Consider the following 25,723-nt stretch of genomic DNA (forward strand, 5'->3'; position numbering starts at 1 on the left):
GGCAAGCTACATGACCAGGATTCGAAATTTGGATACTTTGTAAATAACAACTTAAAGATTCACATTATGGAAAAAGTGAAAAAACAGAAAACCTGAAAAATTAATCATAACAATACCCACTGCTAGTTATGGGACTGTAGTCAGTATGTCAATAGTTTATGAAGTTTTACCTCGGGAAAATGCTTGGCTTGGAAACACCCACACCTGTATAAGTTTTAAGGTATTGTATTGTGAGTAAACCCACGCTGTAGTGTTAGCAATGTGTAGTATTGCCTTCCAGCCCAGTTCTAGCAATGTTTCCTAAAGTCTAAATTGCTGCTGTTGTATAAAGATCTTTTTTTACCCCCTCATTACCAGCCTGGGGGTGAGAACTGTCTTTCACCTCCTTCCTGTCGTTCATCATTCAGTTCTACTACCCCCAACAGCTACACCCCCCCACCCTATACATAAACACACCAACCCCGGAACTGTGTGTGTTGCTTTTCTAAACTGGGTAATGCACCGTTTTTAGTACTATCTATTTTCTATAGAACATGGGAAGTGAGATGACATGCCAGATTTCATGGGACAGAAACCAGCTCCAGATCCCATGAAAGTAGTGTAACTAATATCTGAACTAAATAAACTGCAAACAACCCCCCCGGTACACTAAGTGCAGTTAAAGGCCAGATCTGAGGAATCTCTGCTTTCACTCCATCTGTTCCACGTTACGCCGAGAACAGCCTGGTTTTCCCCGATCAGATCAACGCCCCACAGTTTTTGGGTGGCAGAGGGGGAGCAGAACCTCAGATCTCCTGGTTTGCTGGTCGACTAAATGAAAGCGGTGAAAACGTTCAGTTTCCTTTCTGGAAATTACAGGGACTGAAGTTTGGGACCAAACCAGACACACACACACACACACCCATACACACACTCATACACCCACACACACACACTCATACACCCACACACACACACTCATACACCCACACACACACACACACACCCACACACACACACACACACTTACCCACACACACACACACACTCACACACTCACTCACACACACGCACACACACTCACACCCCCACACACACACTCTCACACACACCCACACACACACATACATACCCACACACCCATATGCCCACACACACACCCATACACCCACACACACACATACATACACACACCCATATGCCCACACACACACCCATACACCCACACACACACCCACACACACACACATACATACATACACACCCATATGCCCACACACACACCCACACTCACACGCACACTCACACACACACACAGACATATACACACACACCTATATGCCCACACACACACCCACACACACGCACACTCACACACATAGACATACACACACACACACACACCCCTCCTGGCTCAGCCCAAACAGATGCCACTTTGTAACTGGTGGCCACATCATGTGCACACATCGATTCTCACTCGGTTCTCCTGTTACGCTCCGCTCTCAGCTCTTCTCCCTCCTACAGTTAAATATTAATGTTGTGGTTCCGGCTGATCTGAACCTGAAGTTCTCCAGCTTTAGACTCGGACTAGATGAATTAGTCTCAGGTCCAGTAATAATCATACTACTGTATAGAATTAGGTCGGGGGTGGGGCTTAGTCGGAAGTAAAAGGTAACAAGTTAAATTTGCTTCTGTTGCCGTATGCACAATGACAATGCCAAAAATCATGGGAAAGCAGTTGTAAAATATTGATCATAAAGTGTTCTCTCAGTAGGCAGCTTGGGAATGCCCAGACCTGTACTGTAGTGTAAATTGTTAGACGATATCACTCGATCCACATGTGTAGGGGTGGAAATCACAGGGCATCTAATGATCTGATCTAATCTGTCATGATATGTTGCCCACAATAACAATATTGAAACTCGATCCTACATCATGATTCTGCAATACTCAGTATATCACAACATTTTCCTATGTTAAATAAAGTAAGGAGGTTAAAATACACTTATTTGGACAGCAGAAATTATGAATTTATTGGTGTCAGTTTCACACAATATAACAACAATTTTCTTCACCGCTGGGAGTAATGAAGCAGTGACTTTAGTAAGTAAAATTGGGAGAGCCTTAGGGAGTTTAGACGGCACATATCAATATGATATATCAAGATATCGATATAATGCCCCAACCATAGTCACAGGAATGCATCAGAGGAATAAATATCAGTGGACAGCAGTTCAGTTCGGATGTGATGATCGTGACCGGCGTCATCTGGCTAGAATTGTCCATGCTAACAGATAAGATTCAGGCCGAGATTACATCCCCAGAAGGAGGCTGAAAAATAGGAATTGCATAATTTCTAGAGCACAGTTCTGGAGCTTGATCTTTACAGGTACAGTCTTTAGTGCAAAAAGCCCAAAAATATTTTTTACATTTACTGCAGTAAAACAGCTGCAGTCGTCTAATCCGGAGCGTCTGAGACTTATTGAGTAACCCTTATAAAAGTTCCTGGTTTGTCATTGTTTATACACACTGTAGGAGAGAGTACCGACCTGTACTTCTTGTTCTGCTTCTGATTCAAGTTCGGGAACTCCCACATCCCGTCATTCTGTTCTGTAATAGTGAAGCTGTTATGCTCAGTGTGAACGGGGGCTGTTTTTAAAAGGGTGTGTGGAGTCCTGGTGCTCGGCTCTGGCTGATCTCCAGCTCATTTCTGGTGGAAATCTGCTGGTGATAGCTTTTCGGCCTGTTGTGACTGGGTTAGGCTTTACTGGATTTCTGGGCTCTACTGATTCATGAATGCCTTAAATTGCCACATTTCTTCCTTGTTTTTGTAATACAAGAAATAACATTCTCACATTTTCTGTATTTATTACCATATTATTTTGTTTGGCCTGGAATTCGTACCATTAATTGGATGGCTTACTGCAGTTTAAACCTCGGATTTGCTGGTGCTATACTGAAACAATAAGACTAACTCGGATGATGTAGCCTGGAGATAAAAATATGGGTGCAGTGAATCCCTAGATAGGAAAAATCAATTCGGCCATTTACGGGCCGAACACCATTGGCTGGCTCCCATTTGACTCTAGGCTTGATTCTGGTCCAAGAGCTTCATTTACCAACACTTGACCAGTGTAGTATGACATTTGGCCCAAGCCTCTTGCTGCCAACTCCCCGGCTGCTGAGTATAATTTCCAACACCCCGGTTGTCGAGTATAATCTGACAATTAGAACAGCACTCTGGTTACAGAGTACTAAAACATCAAACGGCCTGAGACACATGTCCCAAAACAGTGACGTGCAGACGCTATGGCCCAATGTGCTCGGGCAACTGCCCTTTTGTCGTCCTTGGCTGATATTGCCCTTCCAAGGGAGGGGACAAAAATAATATAGGCAAATATGATTTCATATTTCAACAAGATTTTCTTTATAATTCGTAATTTTGATTGAAGTTTCGTAAAACAAAGTTTTCAGAGTCAATCATTCAGATTCAGACACCTCGAGAGTGCGGGCGTAGCGGGGGACATGCAGCACGTTTCACTAGAAAAAAAAAAAAAAAAAAAAGCGCAGCACACGACCGGGCGGCGCTTCAGCCGACTAGCAGAGACCCAAGAGGAGCGACTGCCCTGAAGGTGAGCTTGAAATGTAGCCTTCACAGTATTACAAGACATGATCACAATCAACTTCTCTAAAATCCGATGTCGTCCAGTTTAGGACGTTTAGTGATCCTAAATAATCTGACAGCCACCTACTGTGCCACGTTTAGGTAGCAAAAAAAACCCGCCAGCCAGCTAGCTTGCAGTCAACGTTTTACATGGCTCAGGTTGTTTTGTGGGAGGCTAACCAAACTAAGTTACATGCAGCTGATAACATTTCATTTTATCAAGCAAGATGAATGACGGACATTAAAGCACTATTCAAATTATTCACATGCACGTTGTGTTAATTTAGAAAATTCAAAATGTCCTCAGAAAAGAGACGAATACAGGAGAACGAGAGAGAGAGAGAGAGAGAGAGAGAGAGAGAGAAAGACTTCAAGTTAGAGCAACTGCCCTTCAAGATTCCTGTGTACGTCCCTGTCCCAAAACCTCTGCTGAGTATAATGTGACAACTGGCTTGAGTTTACATGTGCCAACACCCTGTTTACAGAGTATTAATATGACAATCAGCCTGATATGCATGTGCCAATTCCCTGGTCGCTGAGGATAATATGGGAATTGGCCCGAGCCGCTGGTGATTTCATATGCCCGATGTCTCTGATGTCTCAGTTGATCCCTGAGTACATCAGCCGAGCTTGGGCCAATACTTTATGCTATCTGGGTCCGATTAAGAGAAAAAGGAAAAGCTCACTCTGGAAGGCCTTACAAAACAAAAACAGTGTTTTTTTCTGATGAATCAAACATGACTTTTAAAGTGTCTTTTTTCCTCTCTCATTTCTCTCCAACGCATATTTTCTTTTTGCATTGCCTTAATTCTGCGATGAATGCCAAAATCATGTGACTACCAAATTCTGTTATTGCTTTTACTTTTCATAAACCATTTATGCCAAGTTCCCACAGTTTTTGGACTGGGCTAAAACTGTAGTAATGACACAAGCACTTATTTATGGCCTTGCTTTCTTTTTTAGATTTATATTCGGGTGATGGCTACAGTTTTAAACTGAAGGGCTGGGCAGTGTTAATAAAATTCAATATCATTATATTTTACTAATATAATATATTACATTGTCACTCTGTCGGGTTTCCATTAATAAATCGAATGAACCCATGATTTTTTTTTGTATATTAACCTGACGCAGCTTGTTTCGGTTCTTGCTTAGATTTTTTATCATTTCAAAATGACTAAGCCTTTGTAATTACATTATATTGACTTATTAGATAGTTATCTTAATATAACTTAATATAACTATAAGATAGGTATCTTAATTATATAGTTAAGATACCCCTTCTTATAGTTCCTATCAGCTATTTTAAGTTCTGTTCAATAAATGAATATATTTTTACTGTAGTTTTTTTAACGAATGGCTTTTTTTTCAAGAATACAATGTGTCCCCACATAGAAAAAATCATTTGAGCCATTTCCAGGTTAAATAGTGCACGGCATCATGGCTTTTCCCCGGTTTGGTTCTGGCCCAGATGCTTTGCTCGTGTAGGAAACAGCCAAGCACGAGTGTATATAAGTGTGTGTGTGTATATATATATATATATATATATATATATATATATATATATATATATATATATATATGGCTTTTTTCGTTTAAAAACAAAATAAATGAATACATGTAAAAAAAATGTGGAGTTTTGTTTGGTTTCGGCCTTTCACAATCAATTTTTGGATGATATGTTGTCTGAGAAATAATTGATAATTGCTTAATAAATAAATAAATAAATTGAATGAATTATATTGGCTAGTTCATATTAATGCTCTCTCCTCATTAAATAAACACGATGAGCAACACTGAGGTCAGAAAAAAATGACTGAGTTTATTATCTATCAACTAAAAGTTGATCATTTAATTCTAGTGAAAAAACTTATTTAGAAAAAAAACGTTAATTTTATTGCATCTCTAATATTGACACTCTCCTACAGTTTCTTCAGTCTTTGTTTATATTTCATTAAGCTCTGGGTGGTAAATTCTGATTGGCCGGTGCTGTTATGGTTCCGGGCTGCATGTTGACCTCAGTGCTGCAGATCTCTGTTAACAGAAGCCACAACAAAGCGACGGCTGCTGCATCTGTAGACCTGCGAGACCAAGGCCAAAGTAAACAGACCGGATTCTCTGAGTGTTTTTTATTGGAGGTGGGCTGAGTGTTTGTGGCGTGTTGTTCGGTGTGCCCGGCTCGTATTTTGTCTGCTGAGTGGTGTTGGCGCTCCGCTGGCAGTGGCGGGTTGGCTGGCTGGTCTTGTTTTGGCGAGCAGGGGATCGGAGGCTGGCTGTGAAGGCCATTGTTCTACTGTACTCCCGAGTTTAGGCCCCGCCCATCTCCTCGCTCCTCATCTGAGAGGAATGAGAACAATGTGGCGTCCCGGTGGACCCGGCTCCCTCACCGCCGCTCTGTATCAGTAACGCCACCAGCCAAAAAGAGCCTCCGGTCTGACTGGTAAAAGACCTGATTTGCCCTGTTTTTATCTGGATGGTGTAAATTTATAAACACCTGTTTATTCATAGTTTCTTCTAAAATCAATATTTTTATTTGTTGGAATAACTGCCTCTACTGTCCAGTAAAAGGAAGGCTTTCTACTCGATTGTGAAGCATTGCTGTGAGAATTTAATTGAAACTTCTCAGCTTACCCCAAGTACTGGAAAAGCTGTAGGTGTGTGTTTGCACGTGTTTTAGCAATTAGTGCAACTTAAAGTAGCTGAATAATGCATTTATTTAAAGTGTATATGGACATTTAAATTTGGATATATAAAGTATATCTCCATATCTCTGTTTTACACTCTTTCTCATAGTCTCAATCTGGCATTTTCCAAATTGTGTGATAAATGGATTGCCCCAAAATAAACCTGTTGGTAACATACAGTTATAATAAGGATCACAGTTAACAGTGCATGCGACAGTAATAAACATTGTGAAATGGTAAAGTAACACCTCAGCTAATTATTAGTTGCTTGAAGTTAATTTAATAACATTATTAAACATTACTATTTTAAAGCTTAATAATGTTGTAAAAAATAATGAATCCAGTTAAATTAGTTAAACACGTCTAATGATTAGTAATGTATTAACGTGTGTAGATTAATAACTAGTTTAGTTTTTTTTTTGTGTTAATTAAATTGACTTCCATTAAAAGTTGAGAAGATGTTTTTCTTCTTTTTTTAAAGTTTCCATTTGAAAGATCAGTGTGTGATGTAGCGTGTTAGTAAATGAGTTAATTGGTTAGTAGTGTATACAGTGTGTATGTGGTGTATACAGTGTGTATGTAGTGTGTATGTGTGCAGTGTGTGTGTAGTGTGTACACAGTGTGTATGTAATGTGTATAGAGTGTGTATGTAGTGTGTGTTTAGTGTGTATGTAGTGTGTACAGTGTGTGTGTACAGTGTAGTGTAGTGTGTGTGTGTGTAGTGTGTATACAGTGTGTATATAGTGTGTATACAGTGTATGTAGTGTGGTGTGTGTGTGTAGTGTGTATAGTCATATGAAAAAGTTTGGGCACCGCTATTAATCTTAATCATTTTTAGTTCTAAATATTTGGGTGTTTGCAACAGCCATTTCAGTTTGATATATCTAATAACTGATGGACACAGTAATATTTCAGGTTTGAAATGAGGTTTATTGTAGTAACAGAAAATGTGCAATATGCATTAAACCAAAATTTGACCGGTGCAAATGTATGGGCACCCTTATCATTTTATTGATTTGAATACTCCTAACTACTTTTTACTGACTTACTGAAGCACAAAAATGGTTTGGTAACCTCATTGAGCTTTGAACTTCATAGCCAGGTGTATCCAATCATGAGAAAAGGTATTTAAGGTGGCCAATTGCAATTTGTTCTCCTATTTGAATCTCCTCTGAAGAGTGGCATCATGGGCTCATCAAAACAACTCTCAAATGATCTAAAAACAAAGACTGTTCAACATAGTTTTTCAGGGGAAGGATACAAAAAGTTGTCTCAGAGATTTAACCTGTCAGTGTAGTGTGTACAGTGTGTATGTAGTGTGTGTAGTGTGTGTGTGTAGTGTATACAGTGTGTACTCTGCAGTACGTGGTTCTAGTCGGACTGTAGGTGACTGACATCAGTGTGAAGCTCCTCCACGGCAGTGTGGTCTTCTCCCTTTCCTCTCCTGCAGAACACAATGCATCGTGGGTAAATGGCCCGGCTGTTGGTGGTGGATCATATGGCCGGTTCTGCCCGGCCCGGCTTGGTTTCAGTTCCTCAGGCTTTATTTCTCTCCTGCAATATTAAAAGGGAAACGGACACCGGGCCGCGGAGCTCCGTAACCCGAGCAGCAGTTCCTTTTCCTCCTCCGTCAGGCTGCTCCTCACCGGGGCTTCCAGCAGGGCCGCATCCCGCTCTGTCTTTCATTAATATTTATATTTCTGTATCGGTCGGGGAGCCGAGGGGACATCCACTGTCCGACCGCAGGACCTGTGCATCGTTAGCTTCCCTGAGCTGCAGGTTTACTGGCTCTGGAGAGCGTGGTGTGATTTGAGATGGATAATTTCTTAGTGGTGTAGGAAGTTCAGATTCTGGACTTTCACTTTCTATAAGTTTGTGTTTGTGAGCAGAAGAAAGTTTTTGATGGTCTTTGCGACTAAACTTGAGGATATTTTTAAAGAATGAATGACCTAAATAATGAAAAACAACTGAATTTAAGGTCTGTCTAAAGTTTTGCCTGGTATTGTAAATGGCCAAAATGTCATATCATAATATATTTATTAATTTCAGTTAGAGCTGGGCGATTAATCGTTTTTATCGATTCATTCGCATTGACAGTTAAGGACGATGTGTTTTAATTTTCACCACCGACGCACCTCTGTGGGCTCCTGTACTGAGCTTAGCCCCGCTCCTCTCTCACGCGCGCACCCCGCCTCTCTCTACCGCGCGCATTCTATTTTGTAAGTTTTATCAAAAAAGGCACCATTTTATTTCTTTCTATTTGTTTTTTGAGGGTGAGTTCATTTATTTATTTTTTAAGTTTGAGGGTGCATTGTACCTTTGCTTGTTTCTGGTTGCACTTTAACCACAAAGGGGACATTTAAGTCAAAACTAAATAAATAAAAAATAGTTTTTAACCTTTTTTTTAGAATGAATATATGCAACGTTCGTGCCAGAATAATCACAATATTTTGTCACCTCCCAACGACTGCTTTCTGTTTAAAAGTAAAAATTACTACAGACTGTAGTGCTGTCAGAAGGGGATTTAATGAAAAGCTTTATTCTTGTGTGTTTTCTGTTCTCGCCAAATTTCGTCTGAACTGCAGACGGGACTGCCTTCACACTTGTGGATCGTAGTGTTCTGTCAACATCTGAGGTGTGATGTGGAGCAGAAACCAGTCCATAAACAGCGTAAATCAGCTCATCAGCTTCTCCTCAGCATTATTCCAATTCTTTACACTGTGGAATCTCCAAATGCATCTGAGCTGTGAGAGACAGAGAGACAGAGAGAGAGACAGACAGAGATACAGAGAAAGAGTGAGAGAGAGAGAGAGAGAGAGAGAGAGAGAGAGATTGAGAGACAGACAGAGATACAGGGAGAGAGTGGGAGAGACAGACAGAGATACAGAGAAAGAGTGAGAGAGAGAGAGAAAGACAGACAGACAGAGATAGAGAGAGTGAGAGAGAGACAGACAGACAGAGATACAGAGAGAGAGTGTGAGAGAGAGAGAGAGAGAGAGAGAGACAGAAAGATACAGAGAGAGAGAGAGAGACAGACAGAGATACAGAGAGCGAGTCAGAGAGAGAGAAAGGGAACTGGTAATTCTACACTGGGGAAAGTGCAGGGTAGGTCTAATCTAATTGCTGCTGGTGCTTTGGAGGTGTGGTGTGTGTAGAGTGTGTGTAGAGTGTGTGTAGAGTGTGTGTAGAGTGTGTGTAGAGTGTGTGTAGAGTGTGTGTAGAGTGTGTGTAGAGTGTGTGTTCTGTAGGTTTCTTGTGGATGTGTAAGTGTTGTGTGTTTGGTATTGTGTGAAGCAGGAATCGCCACCTATACAACGCCTCTCAACCAATCAAAATGAAGGGTCGAAACTAACTGTGAATAATGACTAAGAACATAAAAATTGTTATAAAAAAAATAAAAAAGGAAGAACTGTAAAAAATTAAAAACACAAATATTAAGAGAAAATATAGCCGCAAGCGCCGATTTACGGGGTCCGAGCATCAGAGGGCACAGAGGCCAAGGCCATATTGTTTACAAATTTCAAGATTTTTAAGGCTTATGCTCTGCTGAGCTGTTTGACACCAAATATATTATCACTATATATATGTCTGTAAATTTGTGGGTTGATAGGTCAAAAGGTTCTTGTCTTGTGTCCATTTAGGTTTGAAAAAAGCGATAATTTAGGCTTGGGGCCTGAAAAATCACTGTTGCTATTTGGCCATTGTAGAGGAAAAAAAATGTCCAATTTGGCTCAAAATTGTTAGTCAAGATCATATTGTCTGTATATATGTGTCTGTAAGTTTGTGTATTGATAAGATCTAGTCTTGTTTGTAAAAAGTTTGTCAAAAGCGATAATAAACGTTTCAGGCCTGAAAAATCAATGTTGCTATTTGGCCATTGTAGAGGAAAAAAAATGTCCAATTTGGCTCAAGATTGTTAATCAGGATCATATTATCACTATATATATGTGTCTAAATTTGTTGATAGATCAAAGGGTTCTTGACATTTAGCCATGTCATTCATAAAAACCTACCAATCTGCCAATCTGACCAATGTACTGATGCCACAATTTTTTAACACGTCAACTTTTTAAATATAATTATTTACCTACACGGTCTTCCGATTACAACAAGACCATTTTTATCGTAATCTTTAAAAATTCCTAGGACAAGTTCGGAACCTCTGATTTTTAAACAACAGGTCACTGAAGAAAAAGAAAGCATTTTTGGTAAAGACATGTAATTGCAAAGTTTTTAAGGCTACAGGAGTGCATAAAACTGCAAAATAATTACATGTCCAGGTGACATTCTTGATTACCTAGCAACCTCAGAGTCTACTTCTTAACACATCTGTGAAGTTTTAGATTTTTTGGATTATGTCTTCTTGAGTTATAGATTTTTAAATTAAATAAGATTTTTTATTTTATTTTTTCGGTATGTGTTCATTTGCATTTTATAGCTAATTGGCATGCAAATCTCAAAATTGTAAATATAATTATTCGCAGTGAGCCTCTCTTGAATTTTTTGCATATTTTTTTTAAGAATTTTTCCCTTAAAGCTCTGAGACAAGTTCTCAAAAGTAGGTTTTGAACATTGAGCTAATTAGCGCAAAAGCTAAAGGTTTACAAAATGTGAAAATTTACGAGATTTTTACGTCAACGCGTTTCCATGCGCTATGGCGCCCCCTTGAGGCCGGTCAAGCTCATTTCGAGCGCCTGAGTAGTGGGAGGGGTTACTACTAGATGACCTGGTTTTATGCCTCTAGGCCTTACGGTTAAGGCTGTGTGATCAGTTTTATGGCAGAAAAAAAAAAATAATAAATAATAATCATAATCATAATAATCATAGTAAAAATCAAAACAAATACAATAGGGTTCCAGCACTTCGTGCTCTGACCCCTAATGATCACAGGTAGGGCTGCAGCTATTGATTATTTTTGTAATCGGGTACTCTACTGAAAAATCGATTCGATTAATCGAGTAATCGGATAAAACATTTTTTTGTTAAAGAGCAATTAAATTTTACTTAATAATGAATGACCAATTGGTTTCCTTTTTTAGATAAGTTATATTTTTAAATTCACAACATACATTTCCAAATTGCAAATACAAATAAATAACACACAATAAATAAATAAATACCACAATAAAAAATACATTTAATTACATTACTTTCACATTAGGATTTCTTGTAAATATCAAATCTAGGGTATAAATCAATAAAAAAGGCATAAACATCGTCTTTGTGTTGTGCATCTTAGCTTCTGAACAGCAGAGACGTTGTCAGTTCTGCCAGTGTTGGATCAGTGTGCTGCATTCTTTTACCGCCAAGCCGCTTCTCCAAAATATATCAGGACCTGTGGAATAATTGTGACACACAAGTATTACAAATGTTGCTCTTTTCTTTATTTATATGTTGGACTACTTGGGTCTAATTACATCACTAAGACTAATAACTCTAATAATAAGTTCATGGCCGTGCATTTATTAAGATTGACACCTATCGCATTGGGGCACATTAGACACTAGTGGTAATTAATATTTTATCCAGTAAATAAGAGACACACTTCCTTATATGAACAACACAGTGTTCATACAGTTTTGTCTCACCGGCCAAATGTACTCTTAGATGAAGAAATCATGCATTTAGTTTCCAGCCAAAGTAACTTCAGTTTAGCAAACTTTTAACATTTCTATTGTTTATATTCTGAACTCCACAGCGCTGTTTACTGTTTACATAAAGCATGTATGAACTTGTCTCTGTTCTAATAAATTAACCACACTTTATAGACAGTGCTTCTATTAATTCACACTCCAAAGCCCTGTCGTTTTGTTATTAATTCACATTAATGTTAATCTCATTGGTTTATTATAAGTTATATTTACCTGCTCTCTCGGCGTCCTCGCGTCTCGGGTGTCCTCGGCTCAGATGGTGCAGCATTAAAACGCGCTGTTTTGGCACTGCACCGAGTACAGGTCACAGTTCGAACATAAAATGCTTTTATTCCTTTAAAATGCTGTTAAAACGCTGTTTTCTCTCGCCGCTTCCATTTTTGCAGCTGCTCAAACCTCTCCTTGTTCCCGGGCGAGGGTGACGTAACGCTGTCAAAGTAAAAGTCGCGAAAATACCGCGCGCTGAGTTTATTTTATAAAATAAACGATTACTCAAGGCACAGAAAATTAATCGATCAATTTTGTGAATCGAGTTACTCGATTTACTCGAGTAATCGTTTCACCCCTAATCACAGGTTTAATCCAAATTGTGCTGGTTTTAGGTGGTAAAAGCTGGTCAATATCAGTTTAGCCCCAGTTTCTATTGGTCCACCCATATTAATTAATAATGAATAAGGAGAGTTAGATGTGGTGATAATGGACTGAGCTCTAGAAGGACTGAAAACCGACTGTATTTGACAAAAAATCATAGTTATTCATTTAAATACAGAATAAAACATAAAATCTTGATCTAAATAAGTTATTATTGTATATGAATGAGTAATAAATTAGGATAAGTGGTTCTGAACTGTTGAACAGTAGCGGATTATCTCTTGTGATCCTCTCTCATTGCATTATCGCCAACATTAGTGTTAGCATTAGCGTTAGCGGTAGGCTGGCCGCTGTCATGAGAGTGATGGAGGAGGAGCTGCTGGCTGTTCGGTCGTATCCGGTTACCGATGAAGGGGGGCAGCCTCAATAATAGATACCACATACAATAGAGCCAACACACACACACACAAACACTATACACACATACACACTACACACTCACACACACTGGTGGCTGGTGTAAGTGCAAGCTGACTGAACAGCTGTTTCTCCTGTGCACCACACCGCCTCTGTTTCTAGGGAGATTACTTACCAACCTGTTGCGCACTCTCTCTCTCTCTCTCTCTCTCTCTCTCTCTCTCTCTCTCTCTCTCCCTCTCTCTCCCTCTCTCTCTCTCTCTCGCTCTCTCCCTCACTCCTTCACTCCGTCTTGCTGTCCTTTTTTCATTCTTTATCACTCACATTCTCCTTCCTTTCAATTATTTCTCTGTGACTTTCTTTCTTTCTTTCTTTCTTTCTCTCTTCCTCTTCCTCTGGCCTTTTCTTGGTTTATCATCCCTTTTTTCTTCTCTCTCTCTCTCTTTTTTTATTCTGTGTTCAGTTTTATAGTCACACTGAGACCAATGTTGATGTGCACACGCCCTCCCCTTCCCTTATCTCCCTTTCCCTTCGCTTGTCTCTCTCTCTCCCTCATTCTCTCTCCCTCCTCCCACTTCCTCTCTCTCCCTCTCTCTCTCTCTTGTTGCTGTAGACTCGTCTTCTCTCACTCCTCTCTCTGTTCTGAATGCTCTTCTTGCTTTCTCTCCTTCTTCCTTTCACTTTCTTTCCCACTTTTACTCATTCTAACTCACTCTCGTTTTCTTGCTCTTTTCTCTCTCTTTCTCTCTCTCTCTCTCTCTCTCTCTGCTCCGTTTTGTTCCTGGTTCTGAGCTCGAGACATGCTGGTGGTACAGTGCTGCAGGTACAGTTCTGGTTCTGGTTCTGAGCTGAGAGTGTTGAGTTTCTGTGCAGTGTGTGTGTGTGTGTGTTGGTTTTGTAGTGTGTGTGTGTGTGAGTGTGTGTGTGTGTGTGTGTGTGTATTGGTTTTGTAGTGTGTGTATGTATTGGTTTCGTGGTGTGTGTGTTGTTTTTGTAGTGTGTGTGTGTTGGTTTTGTAGTGTGTGTGTGTGTGTGTGTGTGTGTGTGTTGGTTTTGGTTTATGTGTGTGTTGTTTTATGTAGTGTGTGTGTGTGTGTGTGTGTGTTAGGAGGGGTAGAACAGCTGGCAGCTCTACCCGCCGCTGCCGCCGCTTCATTTGAGCTGCTGAAAGCCGGCGCTGAAGGCCGGCCGGAGGAGCCACAGCTCAGTGGCAGCTCTCTTTTTCTGGTCGGGGTGATCAGTCTTATTCATTACATACGTATAAACACTTAATACCTGCCTTATTATGAAATACAGCTAATAGATTTTTTTGATGTAAACAAAGCGACTCAGAGTGAGTTTGGTGTGAAATGCTTCATTCTAGAGAAATTAGAAATCCACTGAAATGAAAATTTTTGACACCAAAATTTTGCCACTTTTTTCACCATTGCATAAATTAAAAAACCTCAATCTATTTGTAGTCTTGGGCTTCTTTCAGGAGAAAGAAAAGACAAGGGAAAGACAGACAGGTGGATAAAACTGGCTAAAGGTAATCACAGTTGGAATAAATACACTTAGAAAATTGATATTGATTGGAAATATTGAATTCTGATTTCTTTTTTTGTTTTGTGTTTTTTTTTGTTTCACTGTTTTTTTTGTATTGTATAATAGAACACTTTATGAAACTCTATAGTGTGATTGGTTGAACCAAAAGTTTGGAGAGCAGAAGCTTGAAGACCTCGGACCGCCTTATATATGATAGATCCGAATAAATGCTAGTAGCCAATCAGGTTAGAATGTGGCTTCACTGTGTCATAATTAATTTGTATATTGAAAATTTAAACTCTGTGTCACAGCGACATATTACCCCCTGCAAAAGGAAATGAACGGTGGCCTGTTGCTTTGTCTTTTTCTAGGGTGAACTCAGGGTTACTTGCAGCGTCACGAAAACACGAAAACACCAGCCTTAACAAAGTAACAACAGAGACCTTTATTAATAAGGAGACGCACCACTGAGCACGGTATGAATGAGATGCATCATGCTGTCCTGCCCGTAAGCCAATCAGATTGCTGTGATATGTTTGAGCAACCAACAACCCCCCACCCTCCCCCCCCCGTGCTGTGGTGATGTGAGCATGCGCAGTAGCAAAATGTCGAGTATATTTAACATTTATTATATTTTATGCATTTCTTAAAACCAAATGAAACCATGAGATTGAAGTTTTCCAAACCACTCATACTGTAAATACACTAATCACTGACACCATGGCTTTAATACAGAATAACACTGTTGCTGGGGAGGTTAGAAGGAAGGTAGGCTTCATTGTGTGATTTAAGTCATGCAGTTAGATCAGCCAATCAGAGTGAGCTGATCTGCTGCACTGTTTAAGGTAGAAAAGATCATTTTGTTTTTAACGTCAAACAGTAAATGATGATAACAGAACTCTATTATCACAAAAATACCCTCCAGATTTGTGCTATTATTACATGAGATAAATTGAGACTTGTGTTCTTATCTAATAGTAAATAATATGGCTATATTTGTGTTGTGGTCATGGCAACCCCGGCTTCCATTCACCTCCACTGAGAAGAAATCAGTCAGTGAGTTTCTCTACAATGAGCAATTTCACACCAACCCGCACTGAGAATTACCAGAACCATTAAAATACAGAGAGAAAGAATAAAACTGGTGTTGGTCCACTGTGTTATATCAAATCCAAATCCGGTGCAGTGTTTTCCAACAAAATCTTACAGCACTTTATGGAGATGCAGATTTCATTTTCCAGCAGGACTTGGCACACTGCCAAAAGTACTGATTGGTCTTATATAATATTATAATTTTCTGAGACACTGATATTTGGGTTTTCATTGGCTGTAAGCCATAATCATTAATAATAAAAGAAATAAACACGTAAACTAGATCACTCTGTTTAATAATTCTATATAATATGAGTTTCACATTTTGAACTGAATTACTGACATAATCAACTTTTTTTAAATGATATTCTAATTTTTGGAGATGGCACTTGTGTTTTTCATCACTATAGTAAGTGAGCAGTATGTTATTATAGTGTATAGCTCTGTATGTACTGTATGTATGGTATATAATTTATTTCTATAATTGAAGCATGGCGTGCTGGCGGAGCTGTTTATGTGCTCTGTTGCTTTGTTGACTCCATCTGTTAGTGAGAGGAAGTCCCACGCCGGCTCATCTCCAGTCTGTTTGAATATGACGTTACAGTATCTGTCTGTTTGACAGCAGCGTAAAGCAGGAGTTACAGCCTTTGTATCAGGTGACTCTGGAGCAGCACTTCTAAAACTGTTAGAAATGTGCTAGAAATGTACTCCATGCAGTAAAATATTAAATGTTTAAGTCTATAAAGTGTTCATCTTTAATTATCATTACTTTAGGTGTGTTTGTTTTTAGTGTTTTAGAGCTGTGTGTGCATTCCCTCACTTCAGTTCTTTACAGATAAGTTTTACAAATAAGTTTTACAGGTCCTACAGCTGAACCCTGAGGATCTCCAGAATTCTCAATATGTTCTGTTTTAGGGAAATTAGCTGCATAATTAAATTATGTTAAAGAGGATGCCAGATAAACACTATAGTTCATTACTTCTCTCTCCTGTTATTCTCTTCGTCTCAAGCTTTCTGAGAGTCTCAGTACACAGAGTGAATTGATCATAAACAATAATCAGTCATTTGAAATCAATAGATTGCAAAAGCAGGCCAGGCCACACATTAACTGCAGTGATTTTAGCCTGGGGGGTTTAGGCCTGCAGTGATAATTACTTTACTGATTTATCATACGATAAATAAACATGACATTATTAACTTTTCTAAAAGTTTTTAAGCAGATACATTATATTTAGCCACTGGCACTGTTCTGTTCTTCCTGCTGCTGTAGTCTTTCACACCATTCATTCAAGGGTTACACGAACATCTATAACTTCTGTTTCGACACAAGTCAATTCCATTTTCACTTCCAGATATTCCACACGCACACACAAACACACTCGCACAAGTAGGCATTTTTAGGCTATGAATTATGCAGTAAATACTATGAATTTTTACAGATTATTCAGTAAAAACTGTGAAATCAGTACATATTCTAAATTATTCAGAAACTAATTTAAAATATTTTATAACCAGGACGATTTTTTCAGTTGTTGCTATGGATTACTCAAAAAGTACAGCACCTCAGTTCAGTTTTGTTTTCTTTGGAAGCTCTTTTGTTTCAATTAATCTTTACCTCACGACATAAGAGGGAGCTTTGTTTACAATTCTCACCCTCTCTCTCGCTCACGCTAGGCGTGACTTATGTTTTCCACCCGTTTTTGTTTCTCTGCCCGTTTTCGTTGCTCCGCCCCTTTCGGCGGCTGCTCTTAAGGGCGATTAAAGCATCTGCATTCCAATTCACTTGCTGGTGTAGTGGTTAGAGCATTAGGCTGTGACCGTGATGGGTGGGGTTCAATAATAAGAATTATAATATATAATATTATTATATATCCTATTTATATATATATATATATATATATATATAAACAATTATATAATAGTAATGATTATCATTATTGTTATTCCATAACCAGTAATAATTACTTAGTAAGTATGATGAATTTAAAAGCGACTATAATCTATTCTATATGCACTATGAATTATTTATTCATGACTATGCATTATCCAGTATGCACTATGAATTTTTAATAACTATGAATAGTTATTCAGCAACTACTATGAATTATTCAGTAACGACCTTATTTAGGTATTTGTTCAGTAATTGCAAGGAATTATCCAGTATCTATTATGGATTATTTAGGATTCACTACGAAATATCTCCTATCTATTTCATTTGAATTGTAAAACTACTGTAAAATTCCTATATGTTTGCTATGCAGATATTATAATTTCCTATTTCAGCTGATCTGAGAGCAGTTTTTATATTGTGATCTATGTTGTTTGGGTAATTGAGAAGCTCACTCTCAGAGAATAAATATATCCACAGTGTAGACAGTGTAATCTATTTGGGCCTATATGTTCAGATACGTGGTGTGGATGTTGTGAACGCCCCGGTTTAGCTGTAACTCGGCGAGTTGTGAGCAGTGGTGAGGTGTGAACCTGCCGCAACACGCCGGCGGAGCTGAGGATGCAATAACTCTGGAATGAGTAACGAGAGCAAAGGAAAACAAGCCGTTAAAAAACAGCAAACAGACCAGTTACATAATCTCTAAAACAGAGAGTTTAGAGTTTAGGGGTTTAGAGTTTAGGGTTTAGAGTTTAGAATCTAAACCAGGGCTGCGTCCGAAATCGCGTACTTAAGCAGTACGTACTGGATTGGGGTGAGTACGCACTAGGGGTGTCACGATCTCGATATTTTATCGAAATCGAATCGAAATGAGGTCACGATCTCGAGTATCGAAGTCAAAAAGAGGATCGACGATCCCTCCCGCGCGCGCTACGCAAATAGCGCAGCGCGCTACGCAAATGGCGCGGCACCAACACAGCGCATCCTATTCATTTAAATAGAGATAGCCACTGCATGAGCGCAGTCGGCGGGAGTGTGATCACTGTTTTTATCTGTCCAACGGGGGAGGGGGGAGGGGGGGCGGGGGTTGGGCGCGCAGGTTTTGTATCTGTATCTAACGGAGGGGTGGGTGCGCGCAGGTGAGAGCGTGTGAACTCGCTGAAATGCGTGTGTCAGTGTGACTTGAGAACACTGACTATAGATCACAGTGAGGTGGATTAAAAATCTTAAACTTATAATTGACTACACCTGTTGCTTTCCATTGAATTAAAAAAACATCTTTCTCTCAGATAAAGTAAACACAAGCGTGTTTCTGACTAAAATAAAAGCTTTTCAGGAGAGATATAAGTTATGTGTAAATATTTATAAGACAATACCCACATCACTTATCTAACCAGCCTGTGCTGATTTCCGCCCCCCAATAATGCTTTCAATAACCTCTTGTAACCCCTGGGAGCCAGGGGTTACACTCTAATAGCCTTTAATAGTCTTCGGTAGCCTTTAAAAGACTTACCTGGCGGCCGTGGTGTGTCCACTAAACTCCGTAGTTATAAACATCCTGAAGTTAGCAGCGCGCTAACTGACCTGTTTATAATGTAATCCGAGCAGTGCCTCCGTGTCGGCTGTTCTAACCTGCTGCTGTTAGCTGCTTGGGCTGAAAGATGAACTGTAGTGAGCTGTATTATCCGGTTAGTGGGGTTAAAACCTTTATTTGTTTACAGAAACAGTAAAAACGGACTGGCTGAGCTCTGTAGCCCGTGGCTGGGCTGTACTGAAGTAGTGACTGAGTGAAGAGAGCGGAGCTTGTGCTGCTGCTGCTAGTGGTTGGATGAAGAACTGCAGCTTCATGTAATGAGCAGTTTCACCAGCCATCCACACACAGCTCTGATAAACTGCTTGTTTTAATAGTGCACACTGTTGCTACCAAAAAAAGTCACTAGATGGCATTACCATATATATCTTAATAAATAATAATAATAATATTTATAATATTTATAATAATAATAATAATAATAAATATATTATTTAAATTTTATGAGGCATAAAATAATAACAAGAAAAAAAAAACAAGAAAATCGAGAATCGAATCGAATCGTGACCCTCAAATCGAAAATGAAATCGAATCGAGGATTTAGAGAATCGTGACACCCCTAGTACGCACTGCTTGTCGAGCAAAGCAGTACGCTTTTTCAGTACGCCAGACCGCAGTACGCACGCAGCCTCGGACGCACTACATCCACCATCTTACCTCTGACGCCCTTTCACCTCTCACCCCTCCTAACCAGCGGCACACTTTACAGAGCTTTACCCTAATTAATTTCATTAAAATCCCCTCATTAATCAGCTCTTATTAATAAATAAACCCCCAAACTGTCCTATTTAATAAACACTGACTAAATAAAACTTAAAATTAATATTTCCTCAAATATGAAATATTTAATAATAAATATGAACAGACTGTTTAATATTCATGAAGCATATTAATAATACTAGCTTATGCAACAAAACAATTATCAAAAAGTTTCAAAGATAAATACCAAAATGTTAATTAATTCCTGCCTTTCCATTTCACCTCAGAATTTCCTTTTCTAGCCTAAATATTTAAACACATGATCCTTATTGTTATACATTATCTTTTACTGACTGCATTAAACATAAAGGCAACATATATGCATTACTGATGTAAATAAAATATGCTAGAACCAGTCAGTTTCTGGAAAACTGGGAATCATATTTGGCAATAAAAAAATATTTTAGTTATTTTATTTAATATAATTTTCCCTCACTTGCATATTTACACAAATACATTTCTCACAAAATACAAGAATGACAAGTCTTTAAAGTAGCTTTATTTATTTTTTTTATTCATTGTTCATTTTTCTCCCTCTCTTCATCTTCATCCTCTCGAGTAGGAAGGATAGTTGAATCTGAAACACACACAGATTAAAACAGTTTAGCTTGGTCATTAAACAAATATAATATAAATTCTGAACAACATAAAAGTCTTACCATCCTGGCTGGTTAGCTAGCTATTTAATAAAACTAAATAAAATGGTCAGATTTTGCTTATAATTTATTAATGTGATTTTTGGCAACCAGTCTGTCTGTCTGTTGAAAAGCCTCTCTGATATCAGCAGCCTTTTTTCTCAGATGAGTTTATACAGACTGATCAGTATTAAGTTAAAACTGCCCCAGCTCCTCAGAACTGCAGCAGTATACAGGGCTGTAGTGAGTTAGTAAACGCTGGTGTTGTAGAACAGAAGATTAATAAAGAGTTGTGATAAGTTTGATAACTCTAGCTAAGCTAACTGATCTCAGTAGCACAGGGCTAACGCTGCTCAGTAAAGCAGTTCAGATACGAAAATAAAGATGTTCTGTCTGCAACAGCATTAATAACAAACCCACACCCCTATAACTCGCTACTTTAACTTAAACTAACCCTCATAAATCTTTCATTTACAGCCTGATATCACAAACAACCAAAACAGTTTATATATCTGAATCTCCTCACCTCATAAACTTCTCTCTCTCTCCACTCCTCTCCTCCGCCGCTCCGCCGCTCACTGACGGGTCACTCAGCTCAGCGCGGCTCCCGGTGGATTGTGGGAAATATTAGCGGGTATTGCGGGCTTGTATACTTAAAAATGTCTCCCGGTGCAGTACGTCATCCGGGAACTTTTCGCGTACTCAAACTCGCCTACTGCGCATTCGGACACACTACCCGATCTCGCATACTGCTTTTGCATACTGTTTAGTATGGAAGTACGCGATTTCGGACGCAGCCCAGGGGTGTCCAAATTTTTTTGTTGGGGGCCAGAAGGAGAAATATATTTGAAATCACGGGCCACACTGTAATAAAACAAGTAATAAAATATACCACTTTAAATAATACTTTATTCTGATTATTTCATTTACACACCATTTTACTTGACCTACTATCTTTATCTTTGACAGTGTTGTGTAAACTAAGATTTTTCAAATTGATGTTTAATTTCATGATGTCTCTTAATTAATATTAAACTTCTTAATTACAGCAACTTTTAGACTCTTTGGCCCGTTTTTCTGTGCTAGAAATGCGCATTCTCTACACTTTTAGACTCTTTGGCCCGTTTTTCTGCGCTAGAAATGCGCACTCTCTCCGCTTTTAGACTCTTTGGCCCAATTTTCTGCGCTAGAAATGCGCACCCTCTCCGCTTTTAGACTCTTTGGCCCGATATTCTGCGCTAGAAATGCGCATTCTCTTCACTTTTAGACTCATTGGCCCGTTTCTGACACCTAGCGTTCAAACTTTGAATCTCACATCATAAAAACCTGCTTAACAGCGGGCCAACTTTCATTCTATTTCTAAAATACCTCGCGGGCTGCTCCAAAAAAGAAAACGGGCCGCAAATGGCCCGCGGGCCATAGTTTGGACAGTTAAAAAGCTCCGCGCGACAGTTTAAGAGCTCCATGGTACAGTTAAAAAGCTCCGCGAGACAGTTAAAGAGCTCCGTGCGACAGTTAAAAAGCTCTGCGCGACAGTTAAAGAGCTCCGTGCGACAGTTAAAAAGCTCTGCGCGACAGTTAAAGAGTGGTACAGTTAAAAAACGCTGCACGACAGTTAAAGAGCTCCGCAGGACAGTAGCTGAGCTCCGCGGTAGTGTTGAAGAGCTCCGCGCGACGGTTGAAGAGCCCCGCTGTATGCTTGAAGAGCTCCGCCGTACAGTAGAGGAGCTCTGCGGTACAGATAAAAAGCTCCGCAGGACAGTTAAAGAGTTCCGCAGGACAGTAGCTGAGCTCCGCGGTACAGTTAAGGAGCTCTGCGCGACACTTAAAGAGCTCCGCAGGACAGAAGCTGAGCTCCGTGCGACAGTTAAAAAGCTCTGCGCGACAGTAGCTGAGCTACAAGGTACAGTTTAAGAGCTCCGCGCACAGTTACAAAGCTGCGTGCAGCAGTAGCTACACCTGCAAATTTTATTTATTTTTTTAATGAAAATCAATTCTAAATCGTTCAATGTTAGAAACGCGTTTAGGGTTTAGAGTTTGGGTGTTCTGTTTGTTTCTCTGAGGGTGAAGTCTTTATCTCCACCTCTAAACCGGATCCCCCCTCGCTCTGTTTTTATTCCCTGGCAGGAGGACACTGATACTCTCCTCTTTCTGACGAGTCCAGACTCTTCTTTCCTCTCCAAACCGACAGAGAGCACAGATCACTCGCTGCCACACAAATTCACTTTTCTCTTTGGGCTGAAGGAGAGAGGGTTCTGGTCTGATGGCACCGTGGTAAACCTGGGGTCGGGCTCAGCAGCAGCAGTGATAATAATAACCAGGCAGCTAAATGGCTTCAGGCTCAGCGTATTGATTTTTTTGTTTTAGTTGTCAGTTTGACAATATTTGTGTGTTTCCAGGCAGGCTGTAGATTTTCCAGTGCTGGTCATGTGGGTATTTGGAGCTTAAAGCCAGGGGCAAAAGCATGTAGAGCTCCATGACCCTCAGTCTCAGGTTTTACTCTGTAAGGGGAGTCAGGAGGAGCCTTTCTGAAGCTGGTTTAACCTTAGTAAACACAAACACCACTACAAGCTGCTTTTATATTTCTCTTATCAATAACTTTATTACTGCACTTCTTCTCTGTCAGATTAACTCTAGTTCTTCTATTCTCTGCTGAATTTGAGATTCAGTCCTTAATCATGTTATTCTGAGCTAAAGGCTAAAGCTGCTGTTTCCATGTGGGTCAGCCAGACGTCTTGCTGTAGCAGTTTTCTCCTGTGTAAGAAACAGTACTCACCGCTCTCTGGCTTCATCTGTAATTTCTATAAAGAAAAGATTCTACTTTTAATAGTTACAGAGTTCTCTGTTTCTGTGTCTTTTTCTAGTTATTATGATGAAAGTGTGAATGTGCTTTGTGTGTGTAAGTGTGTAAATGCCGCAGCAGAGAGTAATAGCAGTAACTCCATCTGTTCCAGCACTACAGCTTTACTACAGACTAAGAGTTTAGAAATTTACATTTTATTAATCAATTTCCAAACCTCAATTTTTTTTTTTAAAACTTTATTTAATTTTTCCCATTTCCTCCCCAATGTTGCACAGACAATTACCCATCCCACTCATTAGGACTCCCCCTATCACTAGTGATGCTCCATCATCAGGAGGGTGAAGACTATAACACGCCTCTTCCGACACATGTGAAGTCAGACTCCGCCTCTTTTTGAACTGCTACTGATGCAGCATTGCAGAATAGCATCACAGTGCTAATGCTCGGAGGAAAGCGCAGCTACTTGGTTCTGATACATCAGCTCACAGACGCAGCCTTGTGCTGATCCACATCACCCTAGGAACAGGGCCAATTTTTCTCCCTCTGAGCGCCGGCAGCTTGATGGTAAGCTGCATGAGCGGGCTTCGAACCTGCAACCTCCTGCTCACAGTGGCAGCACTGTAGATCGCTCAAACCTCAATTTTTAAATACAACACTTAATTCTTTACATGTAGACTAATAATTAAAATCAGTACTCTATTTTTTCATTCTATTACATTGCTACATATGTTGTGGTATATTGATTTTTTCTTGACCCCACATTAATAATGTACTTCCCAAACAAGTGACATTTTTACTTTGTTAGTGTCAGAAACTCACTTTGAACAAGAACACACACATAGGAATATAAGGATACTGGAAGAAAACAGCGCAGCCAACAAAGAAAAAAGCATTATACATCTTCTGTACTGCAAACAGGCTTCTGTTTTAGTGTGTACAGTGTCAACAAGTATATTCCATAACTTCTCTGGACATCAATAAAACAGGTTAATCCAGGTAAACCAGTTGATTGCGGCTTTGCTTTCGGGCAACGAAAATTATTATTATCTAATTTAGTCTATAGAACCCTTCTAATGAATAAATTCAGCTAGTTTGAGTTGCAGCCATCGATTTCTGATCGAATCCAGTTCAGATTAAATCAGTTAAATCAGCCAATTAATTTCCTCGAACCCGATTCTGATTATGACTTTATTTATTGGTTCCTGCTGCAGACAAAATAATAAACAAATAGTGGCGAAAACGATAGTAGCAGCTAGCTGCTGTGCTTCCTGTTTACTCTGAGCCTCCCAGTGTTTTGGGGCATGTTCAGTTCGGTTCGGTTCAGTTTAGTTCTATTCGGTTTGGTTCGGTTCAGTTCGGTTCGGTACATTTCAGTTTGGTTCAGTTCGGTTCAGTTCTATTCGGTTCGGTTCAGTTTGGTTCGGTTCGGTTCGGTTCAGTTCGGTTCATCTCAATTTGGTTCGGTTCCTTTCAGTTTGGTTCGGTTCAGTTCGGTTCATCTCAGTTTGGTTCGGTTCAGTTCGGTTCATCTCAGTTTGGTTAATTTCAGTTTGGTTTGGTTCGGTTCGGTCCAGTTCAGTTTAGTTCGGTTCGGTTTGGTTCAGTTAGTTCAGCAGTTGGAGTCGTGTAGATTCTCAGAATCTCAGTGGGGAAGTGTGAGAAACCCATTCTTTTTATAGCCTGCTACCAGTTTAAATGTTGTGTACTTTACTCAGGGCTTTAGTGAGCTAGCTGGTTTAAAACACACCTGGATTGTGGGCAGGTTTAACAGGTGATGGAAGGAGTCTTACAGTTTGAAGTGATGGAGTTAAAGCTACTGTTGGAAAGCTGCTTTTCGACGGTGTGAACCACCCCCTGTATTTCACACCTTGAGTGTGGAGCCGTTAGCCGTTAGCGCCAGGCTCATCCCTCAGGCAGTCTGGCCCTGAGTTTAATGAACAGTGCAGATGGATGTTATTAGCTTTGGCATTTCTGACAGTCAGTGATTTCATTTTCTCTGCTGGCATTAATTAAAGAACATCCTCCGGTCAAAGTATCAAATGATATTATTATTTTTATTAACTGAACTTAAAACCTTGATCATTTTTGTTCTGCACTCTATTAGGTGATGTAATTTTCTCATAAGGGCTCCTGATTTAGACCGGCTGGGTTCGGGGGCTAAATTACAGAGCAGAAGTGGATAAGAACAGGTTGATAAGAACAGGTTTGATTCATTTCTGCATAAATTCACTTTCACTGAAGAGTTAATTAGATTCGCCAGCTGAACAATTCAGTGTAGTTGGTTTCAGATGGTTTAAGCTGGTCTTTCTCTTCTGAAACAAAGAGCATTGGTTGTGTGGGTGACCATCACAGATCTTGAGCAGAATTTACTGGTCTACAAACATCATCAAATTTATCAGCCATATTTACTATACTTCTGCTGCTCACAGATGAAATAAATGGGGC

At 39.6% G+C, this 25,723-nt stretch overlaps 1 protein-coding gene and 1 long non-coding RNA gene across 7 annotated transcripts in view; one reads left to right on the forward strand and one right to left on the reverse strand.

Annotated features, from left to right (window-relative positions):
* ptbp3 (polypyrimidine tract binding protein 3) overlaps positions 1–25,723 on the forward strand; it is a 92,643-nt gene that overhangs the window by 14,777 nt on the left and 52,143 nt on the right. For 2 of the 6 annotated variants that reach the window (XR_007427483.1, XM_049468965.1), the window contains exon 1: positions 13,637–13,809. The exons of 2 other annotated variants lie outside the window; for them this stretch is intronic. Coding sequence is in view for 1 of the 4 variants with exons in the window: in XM_049468966.1 (XP_049324923.1) it covers positions 13,633–13,809 (177 nt within the window). In the remaining 3 variants the exon portion in view is untranslated. Of the gene's footprint in view, positions 1–13,627; positions 13,810–14,881; positions 14,987–25,723 lie in introns of those variants that run through there. 2 more of the 6 variants (XM_049468969.1, XM_049468966.1) reach the window with 2 other exon arrangements.
* Positions 20,320–21,275, reverse strand: LOC125784879 (uncharacterized). The gene is made up of 2 exons (XR_007427488.1): positions 21,002–21,275; positions 20,320–20,417 (listed from the first exon to the last, which is right to left on the reverse strand). It is a non-coding gene; the product is annotated as an uncharacterized LOC125784879 (long non-coding RNA).

Source organism: Astyanax mexicanus, chromosome 20 (assembly GCF_023375975.1).
Source record: "Astyanax mexicanus isolate ESR-SI-001 chromosome 20, AstMex3_surface, whole genome shotgun sequence".
Taxonomy (NCBI): domain Eukaryota; kingdom Metazoa; phylum Chordata; class Actinopteri; order Characiformes; family Acestrorhamphidae; genus Astyanax; species Astyanax mexicanus.